Source organism: Calonectris borealis, chromosome Z (assembly GCF_964195595.1).
Source record: "Calonectris borealis chromosome Z, bCalBor7.hap1.2, whole genome shotgun sequence".
NCBI classification, from domain to species: domain Eukaryota; kingdom Metazoa; phylum Chordata; class Aves; order Procellariiformes; family Procellariidae; genus Calonectris; species Calonectris borealis.
This window is the reverse complement of record NC_134352.1, coordinates 41,548,929-41,568,348: the sequence shown is the minus strand read 5'-3', so window position 1 is coordinate 41,568,348 and position 19,420 is coordinate 41,548,929. Positions and strand designations below refer to the sequence as shown.

The window sequence follows — 19,420 nt, the reverse complement described above, 5'->3', positions numbered from 1 at the left end:
AGCAAGTCTTAAGGAATCTTCTCCCATTTGACATTAAATTCTGCTAGAACTAAACTCCCCCCCCCCCCCCCCCCCCGGTTTTTATACTGAACATGTCACATGGTATAGAACACCCCATTGGCCAGCTGGGTCCACCACCCCGGCTGTGCTCCCCCCTCCCGGTGCAAGCACCACCCAGCAACAGCCAAAGCATCAATGGGCCATCAAAGCTCCTTTCACACCGAACCCAAAACACAGCACACTCCCCAAGCTACTGGGAAGAAAGTTAACCCTGTCCCAGCCGGAACCAGGACAGGCTGTGAAACCGTTAGCTATTTGGAAACTTCAATATGTACTTTCTGAAAAATTATACAATTTACACAGCTTTTTGATCATCAGGTTCATAAATCTAAACCGATAGGAATGCCAAATACCATTTGAGGTTTAAAAAAAAATTGATTTGATCAATGCTGACAATATGGAATATATAGAAGCAAAATTTAACCATTTGACAAGATATAGACCCAACTGAGTCTGCAAGGAAGTATCCAACAGGAACTACCTGTTATCCAACTAGCATTAACTGTGTTTTAACTGGAAACCTGGTTCTGTTTGGTCTTGGTAGAAATTTTGGCATATGTTTGCTTCCTGTGAGTGGTCAATATCCACATACAAATATGAATGTGTGGTCTGACAAAAAGAGAGAGGTTTTAGTGTATTGGCAGAACTATTGTCAGGAGAATACATGGGAGCAATAAAAAATGTTCTACTTTTTTGAAATTTAAAATCCTTGGTGATTTAAAAAAACAAAACAAAACAAAACCACCTCAAAATGGATCTCTTTTGACCCATGGTAGTTTATTTGCTGTGGTCTTGCAAGGCAGGAAACCACCTCACTCTCTCCTTTTGTACTTGGAAAAATACTTACTAATATAATCTGTATTAGCGTTAGCATTTTGCCAAATACAGAATTTGGCATTCTCAATTTATCAACTTACAAAGTTCCTTTCTATTTTTAAGGTTTATTTGATGAATTCACAGAGCACAAGTTATCAGGCCACTGTTGGAAGTCTCCAGAAGAAATGTTGGATGCAATAGATGTTTCTAGAATATAATGGTGTTTGCTTCTTTTTGGCATCTTTGAAAAGAATAGGTAAATGTATTCTGTGGCAGTGTCCTGGACAACAGGAAGAATATTTGTTTAGTCCTTATGATGGTCTGAAACAAATTTGGAGATGTATGAAAAGGTAAATTGATAGAAGATGCAGCAGAATAAAAGTTCATTAGTAGGTGATACTTAATATTACAAGACATTAGTACAGTTCTCAGTTATGCTAGCTATTTCCAGTTAAACTGTGGTTCAATAATAATAGCTGGATGTCTTTGTACGATGAATAAAGTAATTCACATGCACACTAGCTACTGCCAGCTAAACTGTCCCTTTGCTATATGATTCAACAATAATAGCTGGATGTCCTGATAATGGATAAAGTAATTCTCAGGCACACTGAAGCTCTTCTATCACTGCATGTGATGTAATTTAATCTTATTTTTCCACCAGCACAATAAATGTGACTGTGTGTGGAAGAGAATTTGTGTTTGTGTGTAAGATTTTACTTGGAAATGATCTTCCAAAACGGAGGAAAATGAATGCATTGCAAAGAGTTTGATGTTCCCAAAAGATTTTGTTTACAGTTTTGTTGAACTATTAAGCATTTATTGTAAGGAGAGTAGATTGTTCTAGTTTTAATAATTATAATGCTGTTCTGTTTTAATATTGCATGATCTGTGGGCTGCCATGAAGTTGTTACAAATTGAAGGGCTGATATAACATGAAATGAGGCACCTCTTCTGAATGTTGCTTTTGTTCTGTATTTAACAAATTAGTATGTTGACATTTGTCACTGATGGATTTCATTATTTGCTGAAAGGGTTTTAGGGGGTTTGACAGCATGAATGGTTTGTCCTACAGACTTCTGAGAATTGATAAAAGCATCTTTGTTCTTTGTCCAAAAGCACAACAGATATCTTATTGACTGACGCATACAAAAAAGAAGGCTTGTATAGCTGCTGCACAGAATAAACTAAGAAAATAATTTTGAAGCCATTACGTATTCTTCTATGTTGTTCTCTCTTTTTTTGCTAACAACGTGTATCTCGTTAATCAATGTAACAAGAAGCATTGGATCCTCATTCAGTAAAATGAAAGCATGTATTTTATATCAGTTTACATACTGTTTATAGGTGACAAAAATAAGAAAAATAGGTAATGGATGGTAGTAGGACTAGTTAGTTAAATTTTTATTGCGTGAACATTTTTAAGACGATTGTGCAGAGTGTTGTAACACAGAGGATAAAGGCATAGTAGGAATAATGCATTTTATCGGATATTGAAAATTAGAATAGACTTGACAGTTTTGGATTTGAACCCATTCTTTTAAGTAAAATGAAAGGCTTCAGAAAATGGGTTTCTAGGTACCAATTCTTAAAAGCAAGAATTGTGGGTGATACTGCGTATGGGCAAAAATTAGATCACATGCAAATTGGATAATTATCTTAATCTCATTGTTTGCTCCCACATTTGTAGTTGGCATGAGAGGCAAGACTGTATTAGATATGAACTGAAAATTTAAAAGAATTGGATCTGTGCCTTTTTTGTGATTTAAGAAGTTCTGATCTTTTTTTAAAAAACTCTGAGCTTTACCTTTTTATTTATTTTTTCTTAGAAATATCAGGGATTTGTAGCGCTCTCTCCTCCAGTAATGTTTGGGATTTCCTGAATGATTTGGGAATATATCTGGAGTTTTCTCGGTCTGCAGGTGAAGTATTTGTGATAGGAATCCTTAAAAAGCAAGGGCATTCCTTAGGTTTGGTTTGGTTTGTGATGCTACTCTAACTGTAGTTTGTAGAGATTTAATAAGAACCACTTCTGCCTTCAAGCAGATTTCATTTCCTTGCTGCTTTTTGAACAGTGATACCACGAGCTTTACATTGAGAAAAGAAACCTGAAAAACTTGAAAAACAAGCAATCTCTTTTCCTTTTTTCTTGTTGGTTTGGCTTTGTTGTTGTTGTTGTTGTTGTTTTCTGGTATGTGTGGATAAAAGTGTTCTTCTATATATTAAATGAAGAAAAAATTACCCATTCTTTATTTTATTTTGTCTTGTCCATGTCACATTTTGAGACCACTAATGTGTAGGCCCTTAACGTGAGTGAATTTTTACTGAATATGGAGAAGCAGATACATTTTACTCTTCTGTCTGACTATTTATCATAGTTGGTTATTTGCACTTTGGCTCTCAGCTGAGTTAATATCTGCCAGAAACTTCATGATGTAGTAAAAGGAAATCCAGGTCTTCCAGTGATAACAATGATGGAAAGCTACAAATAATGAAATCCATCCATGATCAAATAATATCATCCATCAGTGTCATCATTTAGACTGGAACTGAGGAATGTTGTTAGAGACTGTTCATCATATTAATCATTTCAGCAAGAATACAAAGAAGAGTTTGAAAAGGCTCTGAAACAAATGCTATGTGCATTTCTAATATAAAACAAGAGGTTCTTTAGTCTTCCCTTTGGTATATGAAAAGGAAACCTAAAAAAAAAAAATTATCACACAAATACATTTTGCATTTAAAAAATGAGAGATGTGAGTACCTGTATCTGTATCTGTTTCCATTACCCTCCTCTTGTTAAAATAATATGGTCAATTTAAATAATTAATTACAATGATCAATATCCATCCGCTGCTATTTTCTGTTCACTTTTTTTTATTTCAGCAAATGCTTAAGGTTAATTTTGTGGTCCTAATCTTATAAATCAGTTTTAAATGAAAGAGAATGAATATAAATGCATGGTTCTAATAGAGGCTTTCCGCACTATTATTTGTCATTAACCATTTTCATGTGGTTAATAGCATAGCTTTTTTTTCTTTTCTTTTCTTATTTGGCCATTTTCTAATATTTGGAAGCACTCAGAGAAATGTGGTAGAAGTTTCATATGAAATCTGGAATTTAGCAAATATAGAATGTAAATAAAATATTGCATTTATACGTGTATATAAAGTTCTTACTGAAATGAGTGGGAACCTGGTATTTCCTCTGGCTCCTCAGACTTGAACAAAATTTTTCCTTCAACCTCTGAACCTCTTTTGTGATGCTACCTATGCGAGCAAGAGTAGGTGTGTTTTATCATTGTTGTAATCTTTGCATCAGCTGTCTTATGTCAAACAAAAAAAGATACTTCTATGAAAAATTCCATATCCTAAAATACTATTCACAGAACAATCTGAACTACAAATATTTTTATTTTCTTGGTCTTGATTTCTTTGCTCTTTAACTGAAGTACTGTAGATTGACTTCCAATCTATCTGTTTTTTGAGAAAAAAAGAAATAAGCTAATTGAGTTGTGTAGCTTGTAAGACTTGTTTGGAAACATCTGCCATGAAACAATGCAATTTTGTACTATGAATATTTAGTAAGGGATCTGGAAATTGGTGTCACTGATTCACAAATTATTTGCAATGTTAGCAGCGTCAGTAGTTTTTGAGGAGCAATTGCATGTGAACTGTGAAGGTTAAAAATTGAGCTCCAAATATAGAGAGAATATATTCTCTCTATATTTTTGAGTGAAACAGGTGCTTGCGTTTATTGAAGCCACTTTACTTGCACTTACTCCTAAACGGTTAACTAAATCAGTTAAATTGGAAAAATTCCTTCTGTGATATACAACATGAAAAGCTTTAGTCCTCAAGGTATTTCTTTTTGAAAGCTGACTGAAAGATTTTTGACAGTATTGTAGCCATTTGTTGCTAGGAGGTATTGTGCAATTGATTTTTATAAGAGAATTCCATTACTTCGTGGTTTTTTGGGCGTCAGGTTTCAAACAAATCTGGATAAAAAATCTTGATGGGAGCTGAGGTTTTGAATCTGTAATTCCTATATACATGATATAGCATGAAAGAATATAGCATATCTTTTCATTTGTGAACATAAGAGAATTGAATTATGAGGAATGAGATGGGTTGATACGTACTTTTCGTTTAGGCTGATCTTGTATTAGCTGGGAGTGCATCAAATTATTTGTTTATTTTTTGAAGCACACCAAACCTCTGTTTGTGTCTCTTAGGAGACTATAGAGGTAAGTAAGTGGATATTGCATGTTCTTGTGCCTGCATTCCAATGGCACAAGTGTCCTCAAAGATAAATTAAGCTAGCATTCAAAGTCTGATGTAGATATCGCAGACAATATGCTAATACTGTTCTTTGTATCACTGGAATAATGTAGGTTGAAGGCAACTGGTGAGAGATTGCACAAACTATATAAAGAGCTGTCACTTAATTGTCTAACTTTCTCAAATTCCAGTAATCTTGAAGTGGACATCTTAATTTTAATGTGTTTCTATGAAAATATTTTTAGAGAGATTTCTGCTGCTCCCTTCTACATGATTTTCTAGAAGTACAACAACTGTCTAACCCATTTACTGTCTGACTACCTTTTTCTAAATAGGAAAAGATAAGCAATATGTGAAGTACTATCAAAACATGAAAAATATATTTTTTTGTTACATAACTTCCATCTGTAATAGAGATTTTTGCTGCTGCTTTTGACTCCAGAAACATGATTTTCCATCTGATATGGTCTTGGCTCTGTTATTTCAATAAATACATAAGAAAATGTATCTGCAAATCCCTGTGTTAAGAGGGAAAGACTCCTACTTCAAAAGGAATGGAACAATCTGTTAGAAATGAGCTTCGTGTCCCTAGCTTAAATGTGTACTTAAGTTCTTGCATGTACATTTGGCTAGAGTTTGTGCTATGTGTCTCATCTGATTATGTGTGAACAGCCAAAGGTAGCACACTGCTGCAGCCTGTGTGCAAAGTGGCACCTGCATCTAAGTCACAAGTCTGGAGAAAAAGCTTTGCAAAATTGCTTTCAGAGATTTGGCCTCTCAACTGTTGGATTACTGTTCAGAGCTCTAGGACTCACTGGAAACCTTTTATTTGTTAAAGAGACCATTTGTTAAGAACATCTACATGGGTGGATTTGGATTTGGAACATCAGGACCCTTCGGGCTTTCAGACCAAAAATTTCTTTCCCTTTTTGGCTCAGTTTTTCTTTCATATGCGTTCATACCATAGTGACAGTGCTGAGAATTCCCTTAACTACAGTTTAACTGGGAGAGGGAACTTGCTCCTTCTTTCAATCAAATGATACAAAGATCTAAGTTATGAGGATGTGATTCTGGTCAGAATAATAACCTTTTGCTTTAAAAGTGTAACCAAGTGTATACTTGTTGAAAACAAGTCATTAACTTCTTTTTCTGTAAGAGCCATTGGGAACTTGTCCAGCTTCCTGGGAAGGACTGGTGGGGGTTTTATTTTTTTGTTAACTGGGAGAGGTTTCCCATCTTTCTTACCACATCAGCTAACCTGTTCTGGCCTGCTTTAGAAACTTGGGCCAGACTTGAAAAGACATCAGCTAGAGGCATTTATAAGCTGCACATACCTCTTCAAGTCTTGATGTAATTGCTGAGGTGAATCACCTTTGTCCATTCCTAGTGCATGAATGGATTTCTCTCCTTTTCAAATCCAATGAAAGCAATGGATATCAAGCCTTATAAGTTGTTTCCAGTATATCAAATGGATGGTAGGAGGGCCAAATTCCTATTCTGGTTAAAAAAACAAAAAAAGCTTTTGGCTTTGCAATTTAATTATCATGCTGATTATCTTATTTTTCACATAGACACTTTCTTGAATTATTGAGTGTTTTAGGAATAACACTGATAGTAACAATGTGCAATGAATAACATTGTACTTCCTAGATGATGTAATAAAATGTAGATTTGGTTGGTATCAGTAGAGGTGGAGCAGAGTTTCTGGAATTCAAACACGCATTGGAAATAGAGAATGTGTTTTAAACTAATACATAGAATCAAACTTCTCCCCAAACTAATAGGTGCTGGACATATTACAGAAACATGTTCAGTCTTTGATAAAATTACTCTTAAGATAAATGGGAACTTTGCACTGCTCTGTAGTGATACCTGTTGCTATATGAGGCTCTGAATTGGAGATGTAGCTGCTTGTTAAGGGCAAACAAAATAAAAGGAATCATTTAGGGTGTTCTCAGGAAAGGAAGTTACTGGCTGTACCCAGACTCTAAAATGAAATTCTGCTGCAGCACATAATCTTATTTTTGGCCTTGTAGAAAGTTGTATTCTTATTCTTTGGCCAAAATTTAACTCATATACATTTTCATCACTGAAGTGTTTTGTAATCCTTCCATAAAGGACAAGATTGTCCAAATGTGGCATTTCTGTTAAATGATTGGAAAAAGCGGGAAATGCAGTCTTTACTTTTATTGTGTATTTACCTACAGTAGACTTAAAATGCAAACCATTCTGTGAGGCTGTTTATAAGGCATGAAGTTACTTTTGTTTTGCTTAACCAAATGGCCGAAACACTGCCAGCAGTATGCCTGGAATGTTATTTACTTGGTCAATTTCTGCAGTTTTTCTTTGTAGCACTGTACACACGCCACAGTTAGGGGTCATTTACTTACAACTGACCAAAGTAATACCCCTGAAGCTGCAGTTATTCTTCTCATCAGGGGCTTTATAATAAAAGGTTCAGCATGTTCTGCAGCTTCTGTGCTTGCACTTTTCCCCCCTCTCTCCCTCCCTCCCTTCTCTTAATCAGAATTGCTTTTGGCAGAGATTTGGAGAGCTGCTGTTTTTTCTTGCTTTGTTCTCTGTGATTTGATTCCTCTGTTAGTGCTTTAATTTCTTACATTGTTTCTTACAATGCCAGGTGATTTAAATGTATTAACTTGCTTTGCTGGATTACTATTGTTATTTTATAAGAAGACGGTTACTGAGTATGGTTTTCTATTTAAGTGTGTATCATATTATATGGTCTCAGTTCCAGACATTCAACTGGTTGCAAGAAAACTGTGGGTGTTTTAACATTTCTAACGGAAGGGTAGGGCGGGTGGGGAAGCTCTTTGGAACGCTGACGAATAATATTTGACTCTTGGAAATGTCTTAAGGCCATGTGCTCCCCTCCCATGCTCGGAAGGCTAGACTTAGTTTTAAAGACCTGTGGTCTTAAGGTGTTACCATTATGTTTTATTTCCTTTCTACCTGTCTGGAGTTGAGGAAACAGTTGAAATGCAGATTATGGATGCCGAGGGTTAGTGCAGGAATACTAAGATGGTGGTCTTGATTTGTGCCCTTGCTATTCCCATCTGTGGCGTGGTGCCCTGTTAATCCCTGGCATGCTAGTTACAGGGCTTAATTCTGTTACTTTTCTTTCCTAGATGTATTTAATTTCAAAAATTATGTAACTTTTGAGACATTAACGTCTGTAATGTCTGTAAGCATAGCAGAAATTGCCTTACAGCAGAACATGAGTTAGGAACTGCAGTAACTTGCAATTCAGTGTGTTTCCAATAGCACAGCAATAATTCCTAACAGTTTTTTGCCCCAATTTCTTCTTATAGTAACTGAGTGCAAAGCAGAGCAGATACAGATTGGGTTCTTCTCCCCTGTTGTGAAAAGCAGATAGTGAATATTGAGTCTCCATCTCACTTCTGTGCTTGTGGTAAAGGATGTTCTTCTTCCTCTGCATTTGCAGAAATGATAAACTCTTATCATCAGATGGTATCTTTTTAGCTTGTTTTAAGTTTTAACAAGCACATGTGTTTTACTATACATGGCTTTTGTTGCTTTTGGATAGTGATTTGTTTTCTTTATAAAATGTTTCTGCTTTATTTATTTCCAGCTTTGATCATTTAACTGATAAATTCTTGCTGCCTATATTCACACCTGCTCATCTTTTATTATGCTGGCTTATATATAAATGCTTCTATTGAAATAAATCAGTCTTGTAATTTGAAAAATACAAAACTTTGGTTTAAGTTACTACTTACAGGTAATAGCTGTTTGACGGTTGAATACAAAACAACTGCTTGGCAGAATTTTAGTTTGATTCTCTGCCAATCAACAATAAAGTACAACCTAATTCCTTTAAACGTCTGAGCTATAAATTGTCAGTCATGACCTAGCATGCATATAGTAATAACAGGCTGACAAGGCTAATAAAGCCTATACATTATTATGGCCATGCAATGCATGTAATAACAGGTCAATAATGTATTTTGTTGCTCATTCCTATTGTGCAGCCCACACATCATCTTCTTGTCACAGAGTGTATTACCGGGAGGGAGCCATCTCTGTGGAACACGTCTGTGCCATGAAATTGCTCATGCTTGGTTTGGACTGGCCATTGGTGCTCGTGATTGGACTGAAGAGTGGATAAGTGAAGGGTTTGCCACCTTTTTAGAAGATATATTTTGGGCTAGGGCACAACAGGTAAGGTAATACATCACTTCTCAATTGAATTATGTGGAAATCAAAATTAAATCCCGTGTTATGAAGATAAGTCTTTTAAAATAATACTGGAATTTGCACGGTAACTTGATTTAAAAAAACATAAAAAAAAATCCTTCCTGATCCACAATGAAAACTAATCTTTACAGAGGTAGAGGTCAGTGCAGCTATCAAACAGTTTCTCTGCATTCTTTCCACTTGTGTTCCTGAAACTGGAATAATCAGCAGTCTTAGTGAATATTGTAATATTCCAGGCACCTAATGAAAGTGGTCTGGTTTTGTCCAGCAAACAGCCAAGAAACGTACCTCAAAACAAAATGGAAGCTGATGAAATAGGGCAGCAGCACTTACACTTTTTTTCTCTTATACTGCCCAGCAAGAGTTACCCTCGTGTCAGAGGCTTAGAAATCGTCTGCCTTAAAGTGAAAAAGCTCATACATTGCATGTGAGCTAGTAAAGTGGTTTACTGATCCAATTCTCATTTTTGTTGTACCTCTGCTACTTCAAGCATTTCATGTGTTAGTAATTTCTTCTGTGCTTCTGTCAGGCCCTGATTCTACCCCTTAAGTCTGCAGAGCTCCATCTGTGGAAGAGCAGGTGGGGCTGGGAACTGACATCGTACACTCTTTGAGCCTCCATTTTATTAAGTATCAGACATATTTATAGCACCGAATAAAACAGAATTCCTTGTCACTTACCATGTTTCTGGAACAAAAAAGAGAGGAAGACTGTCCAAATACTTTGCTTTTCCCTTCTGGTCCTAAAACTCCTTTCTACCCTTACATTGAGCATCACTCCTCTGCTGTGAGCTGTTCACATTAATTCTACACTTTCATGAGTCACTTGAAAGCATTTTCATTGTAGTAGACACCTTTCCATGTAGCTGAATGGAAAGCAGTAAGGAACAAAATGGGGTGATTAGTGCCCCTTGTTAATTTATAAGGTCAGAAAAGGTATTATTGCTTTTTTTTTTTCCTTTTTAGAATTTATGAGTAGTTTTGGTGCAATCATACAATTGTAAGATTATAAGTATATTCCATAGTTCCTGACAATGATTTCATGTGACTGAAATATTGGTTTAATGCAGGATAATATTAGCTGCTTTTGGTTTCTCCCATCTCCCATCTTTTCTTATAATAAAGAAGCATAAATTAGTTGTTTTTTGTGAGCTGACAACCTGGCATTTATTTCATATGCATGCATCTCTGTTAATATTGCGTAAGTGGGGGAAAATACAACAGCGGGCTTTCATGAGTGTGTCAGCAGTAACAGGAAAGAGGAGTGAAGTCAGGACACAAAACAGCTCTTTGCTTTCAAGGCTGGGAAGAGTAAAGATGCATCCAAAACTGATATGCCAGGTATCTGTACTGTACAGTCAGTTCACTTATTGCCAGTCACTAAAGGGAAAACAACATGCCCATCTCTCTCCTCAGGCAGAAATATTTAACCGACTATTGATTTGCTGCGCACAGCGAGGCTTCTGTTTTCCTTAGGGCTGATATTAACTCTTATAGCAGCAACTGTTATTTTTTGGTTTGTTTGTTTTTATCACGGATAGCGGTACTGTTTTCTGCATCTTCTGCACGTTAAAGGGAAACAAAACAAGTTTCTCTTTCTGAAAATTATTATTGTCTGTTGGGAAACAGCAATCAATGATATGTGGTTTTTGTACACTAAGCAGCTGTCACATGATGAAATAAAAGGGCAGCAGGAATTGAAAGCCTTACTTCGCTGGCGACGACTCAGAGATGAGGTGCAGAACTCTGAAGAAGAGCTGCAAATTTTAAGGTAACAACATGACAGCGTAACCTTTGCTTTTGCATGTTCTCTCTCTCCTGTTTTCCACCATTTTCTCCCTTCAGAGGATATGCATCCAAATCATCTGATTAAATCCACTGCATTTCCTTATTTCCTTCTGAAGAAAAAAGAAAAGTCAAATTAAATTGACTAGGTTATTAACCTTCTGTATAATGCAATTGCTTTTCTCTTTGTTATAGAAAGCTTTCAAAAACCATGGGATTTAGTTTGATATAAAATGGCTCTAAGCAGTTTACAAGAGCCTCTATTCAGGGGAAAAAAAAGGCCATTTCCTGAACAAAGTTCACTGTTTGAAGCCGTAACAGATTCACCTTGTGTAGCTGAAGACAAGCACATACAGGAGTATGGTACCTTAACTGCCAAGCTGAATGAAGCTTTAAAAAACAAAGGAAAAAGCAGAATGAACTATATAAACCTACTCTCTCTTTAGAAACAACTAATAATGCTATTTAAACAAAATTTTGGTCTTTAGGTACCAGATGCTGAGCTCAAGGCTGCTTCTTACATAGCTAAAGACATTAGATCAAAAAAAGATTCTCACTTTGCTAATGATTAATAATCTGGGCTGTTCTGATTGGTGTCTTGGGAATTTGCCATAGTCTTTTATCTTGAGCGGCTGCCTAACATCTCCACTGCTTGTCTCCCCACAGTCTTTGACCAAGAAAAACAAGTTTACTAATCCTAACTCAAATTAGCCCTACACTGACCAAATCACAGAAGTACAGGCAAAGATTTCAAGAGATTATGTAGACCGTTCTCCTGCCCTGAAATACAGGCAGTATACACAGACCATCTTAAGCAAGTTTTTGCTAACATGTTCTTAGAAACCTCCAATAAAAAAGTTTCCTTTTTTACCTAGCTAAGCTGTTTTAGTGTTAACAGTTAAAAATTGCATTCTAATGCACAGTTCAAATATTGTTTATTTCAGACAATGTAGATTTCTTCTTTTCTTTCACCAAGTGGAAGTGAAGAACAAATTGATTGTCGTCTTATATATAATCAACTTTTAAATGTTTTTGGAAGACTGTTGCCATTTCATTCATTTTGAGGTCTTCCTTTCTTTTTGTGCTTTCCCAGTAGGACCTAAAAGTCTTATATTTGGGCGCTGTTCACCAACATAGAAATTCCTCTCTATGGCCTCATATCACCTGAAAACGTGTCATCAACTTTGCATAACTATAGTCTTTCATTGTTCTGTTTTACTTCATGTTTATTGATGAATTTTGTATCCTACGTGTAAGCAGAATCAGTGAAGTTACACATTTGCAAGTGTGCAATTTGATGATAGGTATAAATACAAAAGCAAGCCTTATCACTAGCTGTCATACAGCTGCTACCAACACAACTACTGATTGACAGATGCTGGGGTTTTTGTTTGTTTGTTTTAAAATAAGTTATTTTTAGGAACACTGGTTCTTGTGATATGAGGCTTATCTGGATGTATGGTTCCATTTTCAGCATTATGGAATCACATTTGCCGTCTTTTGCATTAATTGTGTAGTTATTACTTTTAATAAAATGTGTATGTGGTGTACATTTTTAAAATAATTTTTCTAAGGGTCAAAATATCCTTTGTAGTTTGAAGGAAGGAAGGATTGATTTATCTTGAAATTGAAACTTAAGCTTTTTATTGACTTCCACAGTTAGTAGACATAAGTCTCTGTCATAAGCATGCTGCTTACCTTTTGCACAGTGGTATTCTCAATGCTAATACAAAAGAACGACAAATCGTTTCTTGTTTGAAAAATATGTCTCTAATATACACTTCAAGAGAGGAACACGATGCCAGCTTGGGATTCTGGCAATCTCTTCCTCTCTGATGTCTCTAGTTTCCTGTGGTTGCATTTAAGGACTTTCCATTGGTTTCAGTCAGATATAAATATTCTCTACTACTTTTGTGGCATGGACTTGGTTCTCTCTTTGCATGTTTGCTCTTTTTTTTTCTTTTCTTCTTGCTTCTGAAAGTATGTCCATGTGCTTTCCAGAGTTGGTATGTAAGAGAGAAAATGTCAGTCTTGGCATTGTACTGGGTTTTGAGTCTGTACTGAGGCTTGTGCTGGTTCAGGCTTGTGTTTTTATACAAGGATATTAAAATTAAATGATAACTTCTTTACTTCTTGCTAATTATGTCAGGAAGAAAAAAATCAGCCAACCCACTCTTCCTAAGCATAAGCTTATTCTTCAATTACTTTTTTGTTCCCTGCTGGACCATCATACTATTTTCTGTGCTTTCTTCTGACAGCAGAAAAACTCTGCTCAAAACTTGTCAGCTGATCCTATTAACTTTTGACCCAGCAAATGAACACCTGTTCAGACTAGGTGAAGCCGCTCAGCAAACTGATCATCAGCATGATGTTTCTTCTTATTATGGGTATTTGACATTATGTTATAGTAGCATCTCATAAGTTACCTGTGAAAAAAGAAGTCAGGTATGGAAGAAGCAGGTAAGTGTCTTTTCAGCAGGCAGCAACTCTGAAAGGCAGCACCAGCAAATCTTAGTATTAAAGAAGGAATTTGTGGCACTGTAGTGCTCGTACAGGGTAAGACTTCAGACAAAATCCTGTGTATTTCCTCACAGAGTTTGAAGCAAACCTGCAGGGATAAAAGCACCTGTAAAAATATGTCCTGGCAGTCATTCTGTGGAATAAAGCTGGTGTTGAGATTGTTTCATGTCCTGGCCCTTATGACTGAACTTCAGCTTGTGATTCTTCATTAAGGCAAAGTAGTGTTAATATCTAATTACAAATTTGTCTCTGAGTTCCACTTGAGTCAAGTCCATTTCCCTCCTGAAGCAATGCTCTCTGACTGCTCTGCAGGTGTTTAAAGAGTTTTATTCTATCACACTGATAGGAAATGTGCCTTTCAGATGGTCTCTCGTGGTCTCTGCATAGGTTTTCATGACTACCTAGCACATCAGAGCATTTAATTACCAAGGACTCCCTGGTGAATTGTACTTTTACTTTGTACAATGTACTACTTTGCACAGCAAACAAAAAGCAGCATCTTTTGCTTCCTTCAGAAATTTGCCAGTATCTAAATGTGCCAGGTAGCAGCTTGAATACCTTGAATCAGCTTGCCTTTAGCATTATGCTAGCTTCATCAGCTAGGTTAGATGCTAGGTTTTGTAGGTCAGTGTAACAAACTTTCAGCCTCTGTACCTTCAATGTGTTGTAAATATACTAAACATTGCTTTAAAATAGTGTGCAGAAGTACTGACAGCAGAGAACAGGGTAACTTTCTGAATATTTACACTCTTTTGCAGACATTATCAGGGGTATATATACATCCTTTGCAAAAGCAGATTCTTCAGTACCATCATCCAGATGCAGTAGTGCTTTCTAGTCACTTGCTAGGCCAGTGACTAGACAGGCACAAAGTTGGAGGAGGAAGGAAGGAAGGATGGTTGCCTAATTTAGAATAATTGTAATTATGGGAAGTAGTTCAGTTTAGTGTGGATCCTGTAGCCTGTGCTCAAACTCCATTTTTTAAAGTCGATAGACTGGGCTATTTATTATGAGACAAATGAAGCCGTTTGAGCATTTTATATATGTAGGGAACAATGCAAAGTCGTGTATGGAATGCTAGCAGGCCTTCCTTCCAAGAGACTGATCCGGAATGGAAATAGGTGGACCTCTGCTCTTCTACAGTGGGTCTGCAATGGTTACATTGTCTTAAAGAACTGGAGTTACCATAGGATAAGAAATCAGTTCTTGATCTCCTCCTTTCAATGTTGAAGGAAGATCTTCCTTGAAAGAAAATATGAACTATAGCATGGTAAAGGACTGTGTTAGGAACAGTGTAAAATTGAATCTGCATATTGTTTTTCTGTTTTATTTCAAACAGTTGTATTTTATCAAGATTTTACTGTGTGAAGTGGATTTCATGTGCACAGGTCCTAAATATAGTGCCTAAAGAGTGAAAAAAAACAACTTAGCACTCTGGACAAAACTCTAATAAGAAACCATTACACAGATATAAAAAAAGAAGAATGTTTTCCCCATAGATATGAAAGAAATTTGATCACAGAGATTAGCTCATGAGAAGCATGTGAGTGATCTGAAGACTCCTGCACTGCTGTGTTGCCCCTATTCTGTAGAAGTGGGGGAAAGATGTTTAGTTTCCAAGACTGGCCATTTCAAAATCCACACTTGGAATTGGAGAGGTTGTTTCAGTCACAGGGTTAGGCTCCTAAGACAGACATCTGTTCTCAGACCACTGTTAGGTGGGATGTTTTCTCGATGGAAGAAAAAAAGCTAGAGGGCTTTTCAGTACTATGCCTGTGAAGGCACTGCTTACAAATGAAGAAAAAAATGTTTGCATAGCTTCTCTTTAGTTTCACTCTGTGTTCATAAAAGCCTAGAATTCCTCCAAACTTCACTGCTGTAGATTTCTGGCATACCAAATGCTGTATTACACTTCAAAATCAGGCAGTAAAGAAGTAGGTTTGTTCAAGACATTATTGTCTGTAAACCCAACCTCTGTGTGTGTGAAAGGCTTGCTCTTTCAAAACTTCAACTACTTTTCTTCTAACCCCAAACAGCAAAAATGAAAACTAGAACATTATTTCTTCTGCCATGTATTGTATGCAGAGGAAAGAGGTTATTCTTGCAAGTATAGTCATGTAAGCTGTTAAGCTAATGTTCAGGTATAAGAAGAGAAATCTCTAGTTGAACGTAATGACTTCAATACCCTCCCCTTCCCTTCCCTTCCCTTTCCTTCCATTTCCTTCCCTTCCCTTCTCTTTCCTTCCCTTTTGCTTAAAATGTCTTTTTTTGTTTGTTTTTCTGTGTTCATAATTTGTCTGTACACTGTAGAATGGCATGTGAGGTGATGTCATGCTGGCAGTGAAAGAGTACACCAGCTTAGTGATGGATTTAATTTGTACCCCGGCTGTCTAGTCAGCTATGTACAAAATTGCATTAAAAGTATGAAATGTGCTTGTTTGTTTGCCTAAGCCAAGTTATTTACTTAGGGTAAAGAAAAAGACTAAACTAGTCACAGGTATCTAAATTTACTATGTCATTCACGATGCTTTCAACTATGAGAACGTGTAATGTATGAGTTATTTCTTTACTTACTTATCCAAGACTTAATGATGTGTGTTACCATTTTAGGCCCAACAGGGAGAGCACAGGAGAATTGAGTGAGTCTGGAGCATCTGTTGTCAAACATGGTCTTAAAGCAGAAAAAATCTTCATGCAGGTTCACTATTTGAAGGTGAGTGTTGTCAGCTGATTTTTATTGAAATTGCTTTACTAATATGATAAAGAATTCTTTCTTCTAAATATCAGTGAATTCATAGCATCCTATTTGTTTCTGGCTTAATTTCTTGCAGGGTTATTTCCTTTTGCGGTCTCTGGCAAAGACAATAGGAGAGACTTCATACTTTGCATCTTTACGAAAATTTGTCCATAAGTTCCATGGGCAGCTTGTTCTTTCTCAGGTACTGTGCTTGGGGTTGTTCCTCACTTTCTGAAAAAAACAAATTACCTAAATTTTTGGTTTGACTATCTAAATCACTACTTCTGGTTGTGGTGAAAAGAGAGAGGCAATTGTAGCTTGGCAATATTGGTGAAATTCCTACCTGCTAGAGGCAGAACATTTTTTTCAGGGTGATACATAAATCGGACACCCTGCTAGTATCTGATAATGTAAACAATAGGTGATTTTTTTTTTTAAACTTGATACTTTGAAAGGTCAGTGTTCATAGGTGCTGATGTTCTCAAAGATAGGGTCATTTACCGTACTGGAATTGTCTCCTGTAGTCTTTTAGCTCATGGGATTTGGTTGTGATCAGTCAGTCTTTTCCTTGATACCCCTCTGTTTCTGAGAGAGAAGAAACACAGAGTAGGAATGTAACTGAAAACTTGTAACAAGTTACAAGTTGTAACAAGTGCATGCACGTTATATTTCTGACTTTATTTCCTTCCTCTCTGCATGCTGCTTCTTTCAATGCTTATAATTTCACAGTCTTTCTTATGAGGACGGTCTCTTTCTCACCAAGTCAGACAGGGATGTCCCCATCACTCTGTGACATTGCACCCACCTGTATTACACTCTCGTCACAGCCACTGTATGGGTTTCCTCATCATGGTCCATACTCCCATGCTTTCTAAAACATTCTGTTACTGAAGTATTAATCTAAAAGGGATGTTTAAGATGTGCTGCTTCTTTCTTGCAGTAGATTTTCTCTGACAGTGATACCATGCAGTGGCAGCTCACTCTTAAGAGCAGTTGTTCTCATAGAACAGGATTTCTTCCTGGATTGGTGAAGGCTTGGTTGTGAAAAATAACGTTGAATTAGGAATCGGAATCTGCCCTCCCTAAGTCCAGCTGCATAAATTAATCACTTGAAGTACTGACTTAGCTTGTTCTCTTGCTGACCTAAATGGTGTATAATTATTCCATGCAAAGCAGAACAGCTTCAAAAGCAAAGATTGAGCAAATCACACCACATTACATTGTACCATCTGTTATGTACAGAACCCACCTGGGCTGGTGGTTTCTGTTTATAAAATAGAAATTTACCTCCTCTTGGGTCTTTCTGAAAGAGTCCTGTAACCACTGGCTGTAGCATTAGTCTTGTCCTCCAGTGTTTTGTTTTGAGAATGTAATGACATAGCTCTCCAAACCCAAAGTTCTAGGAAATCCTGTCATTGGTGATGAATCCAGCTTGTGCCATGGCTCTGCAGCTTATTGCTTCTGTAATGCTGTGAAGACAGCCATTCATGGGGGTGTCTGTGAACCAGGTCACTGAACTCATCACAGTTAAAAACAGGCCTGGAACAAAAGGCACAACATGACAAATAGTTGGCATCACTAGAAGAGCAGTGTGATGAGAGTGAGGGGCAGGGGAAGAGAGAAGAGAAGGGGTGTGAGTGAATTTCTGAAACCAATTTCTTTGCTGAAGTCTGTCTTTTCTGGAGTTGCAGTTGAAATCTTTGAGGGGATTCAGGATGGCCATAAGCGTCTCCTTGCAACACGGAGTAAGGGCCTCTGATTTTGAGGGAATGGGGTCTAACACTTTCCTGTTTCTTCCAGCCACAGTGATTCTTTGCTTGTGCGCTTGCTGTTTTGAATCTCACTCTTATGGGGTGACGTGTATGCCCATGTATCTTACTCACAGACCTGTGGATTCTTTCGTGTGTCAAGTCACCCAGAAGTTAGGCATAATGGCTCTACTGCAGCAGCTCTGCCCTGTGGAGAAACGTTAGCGGTGTTAAGAGAGTTGATGTTTCCACTGCTGCAGCTGTTTACTGTACCATGTTACTGAGACTCTGAGCAGTCACATTTGGCATAGTGTGGAAAATGCCAGTGACTATGTAAGCCTTGTCTACATTATGATGTCCAAAATCATAAGTATGATGCTTCACTACTACACAACTGGGAACTTCTTGAAAATGAAAGAGATCATGAAACTGCTAAAAACATGAAAGATGCCCAGTGTTTTAATCCGGTGGTAGGAATGGTGCTCGCATTTTGGTGAGAAAAAGTTAGCTTGTTGCTCCTGGTTGATGTGAGATACATTGTGTCAATAGACTGTTTAAATGCTCCAGAATGTCTTAGCACATTGTACTGTTAGTCATGATAGCTAGATTGCATTGTAATTGAACTACCCATCTACTGGAGACTTCTCCCTTTGTACAGCACTCTGCTATGAAATGTCAATTTGTAGCTTATCTAACTCCAGTCTCATAAGATTAAATACTGTTATGTTGTTTCTGCACCCAGAAACAACCATTTTGTTTATTGGATAAAAAATTGTTCAGTGTTTTTAATTATTCAAGCAAGAATAAGTGATGCTTTTATTTCAGGTTTCTTAGGCTACTTTTTATTTAAATACGTGCAATATGTCCATAGCTATGTACTTAATGTAAGTCAAAAAAAGATATCTTACTTCATTTGAAGATACGTGATTTGGTGGAGAAAGAGCCGTGTACTATACAACTTTTATTGTGTGCTTTTTGTGCTTTTACCCTGTTTCACAGCAGCCTAAATCCAGCTCCCATTGAAGTTGCTTGGAAGAGAGTTTTAACATCATCCTGTTGTTTGGTCACTATGTTAAAAATGAATAGGGGATAGCGCTATATCCAATTGTAAATGCAGAAATCTTAAAGATTGTATTTATGTCGGTGTCTGGTATAGGTAGATAAGCAATCACAGCAGGAATTGCAAATGCAGAAGCAATGAAGTCAAGTTAGTACAAAGTTTATTATTCAGGTTCCTTC

The 19,420-nt window shown here is 36.9% G+C and overlaps 1 protein-coding gene across 8 annotated transcripts in view; it reads left to right on the top strand.

The window, feature by feature from the left end:
- AOPEP (aminopeptidase O (putative)) overlaps positions 1-19,420 on the top strand; it is a 204,331-nt gene that overhangs the window by 75,547 nt on the left and 109,364 nt on the right. For 5 of the 8 annotated variants that reach the window (XM_075137926.1, XM_075137922.1, XM_075137929.1 and 2 more), the window contains 4 exons: positions 9,167-9,356; positions 11,053-11,162; positions 16,307-16,409; positions 16,528-16,635. In XM_075137926.1, coding sequence (XP_074994027.1) covers positions 9,167-9,356; positions 11,053-11,162; positions 16,307-16,409; positions 16,528-16,635 — 511 coding nt within the window. The remainder of the gene's footprint in view (positions 1-9,166; positions 9,357-11,052; positions 11,163-16,306; positions 16,410-16,527; positions 16,636-19,420) is intronic. The other 3 variants (XM_075137924.1, XM_075137925.1, XM_075137927.1) reach the window with 3 other exon arrangements.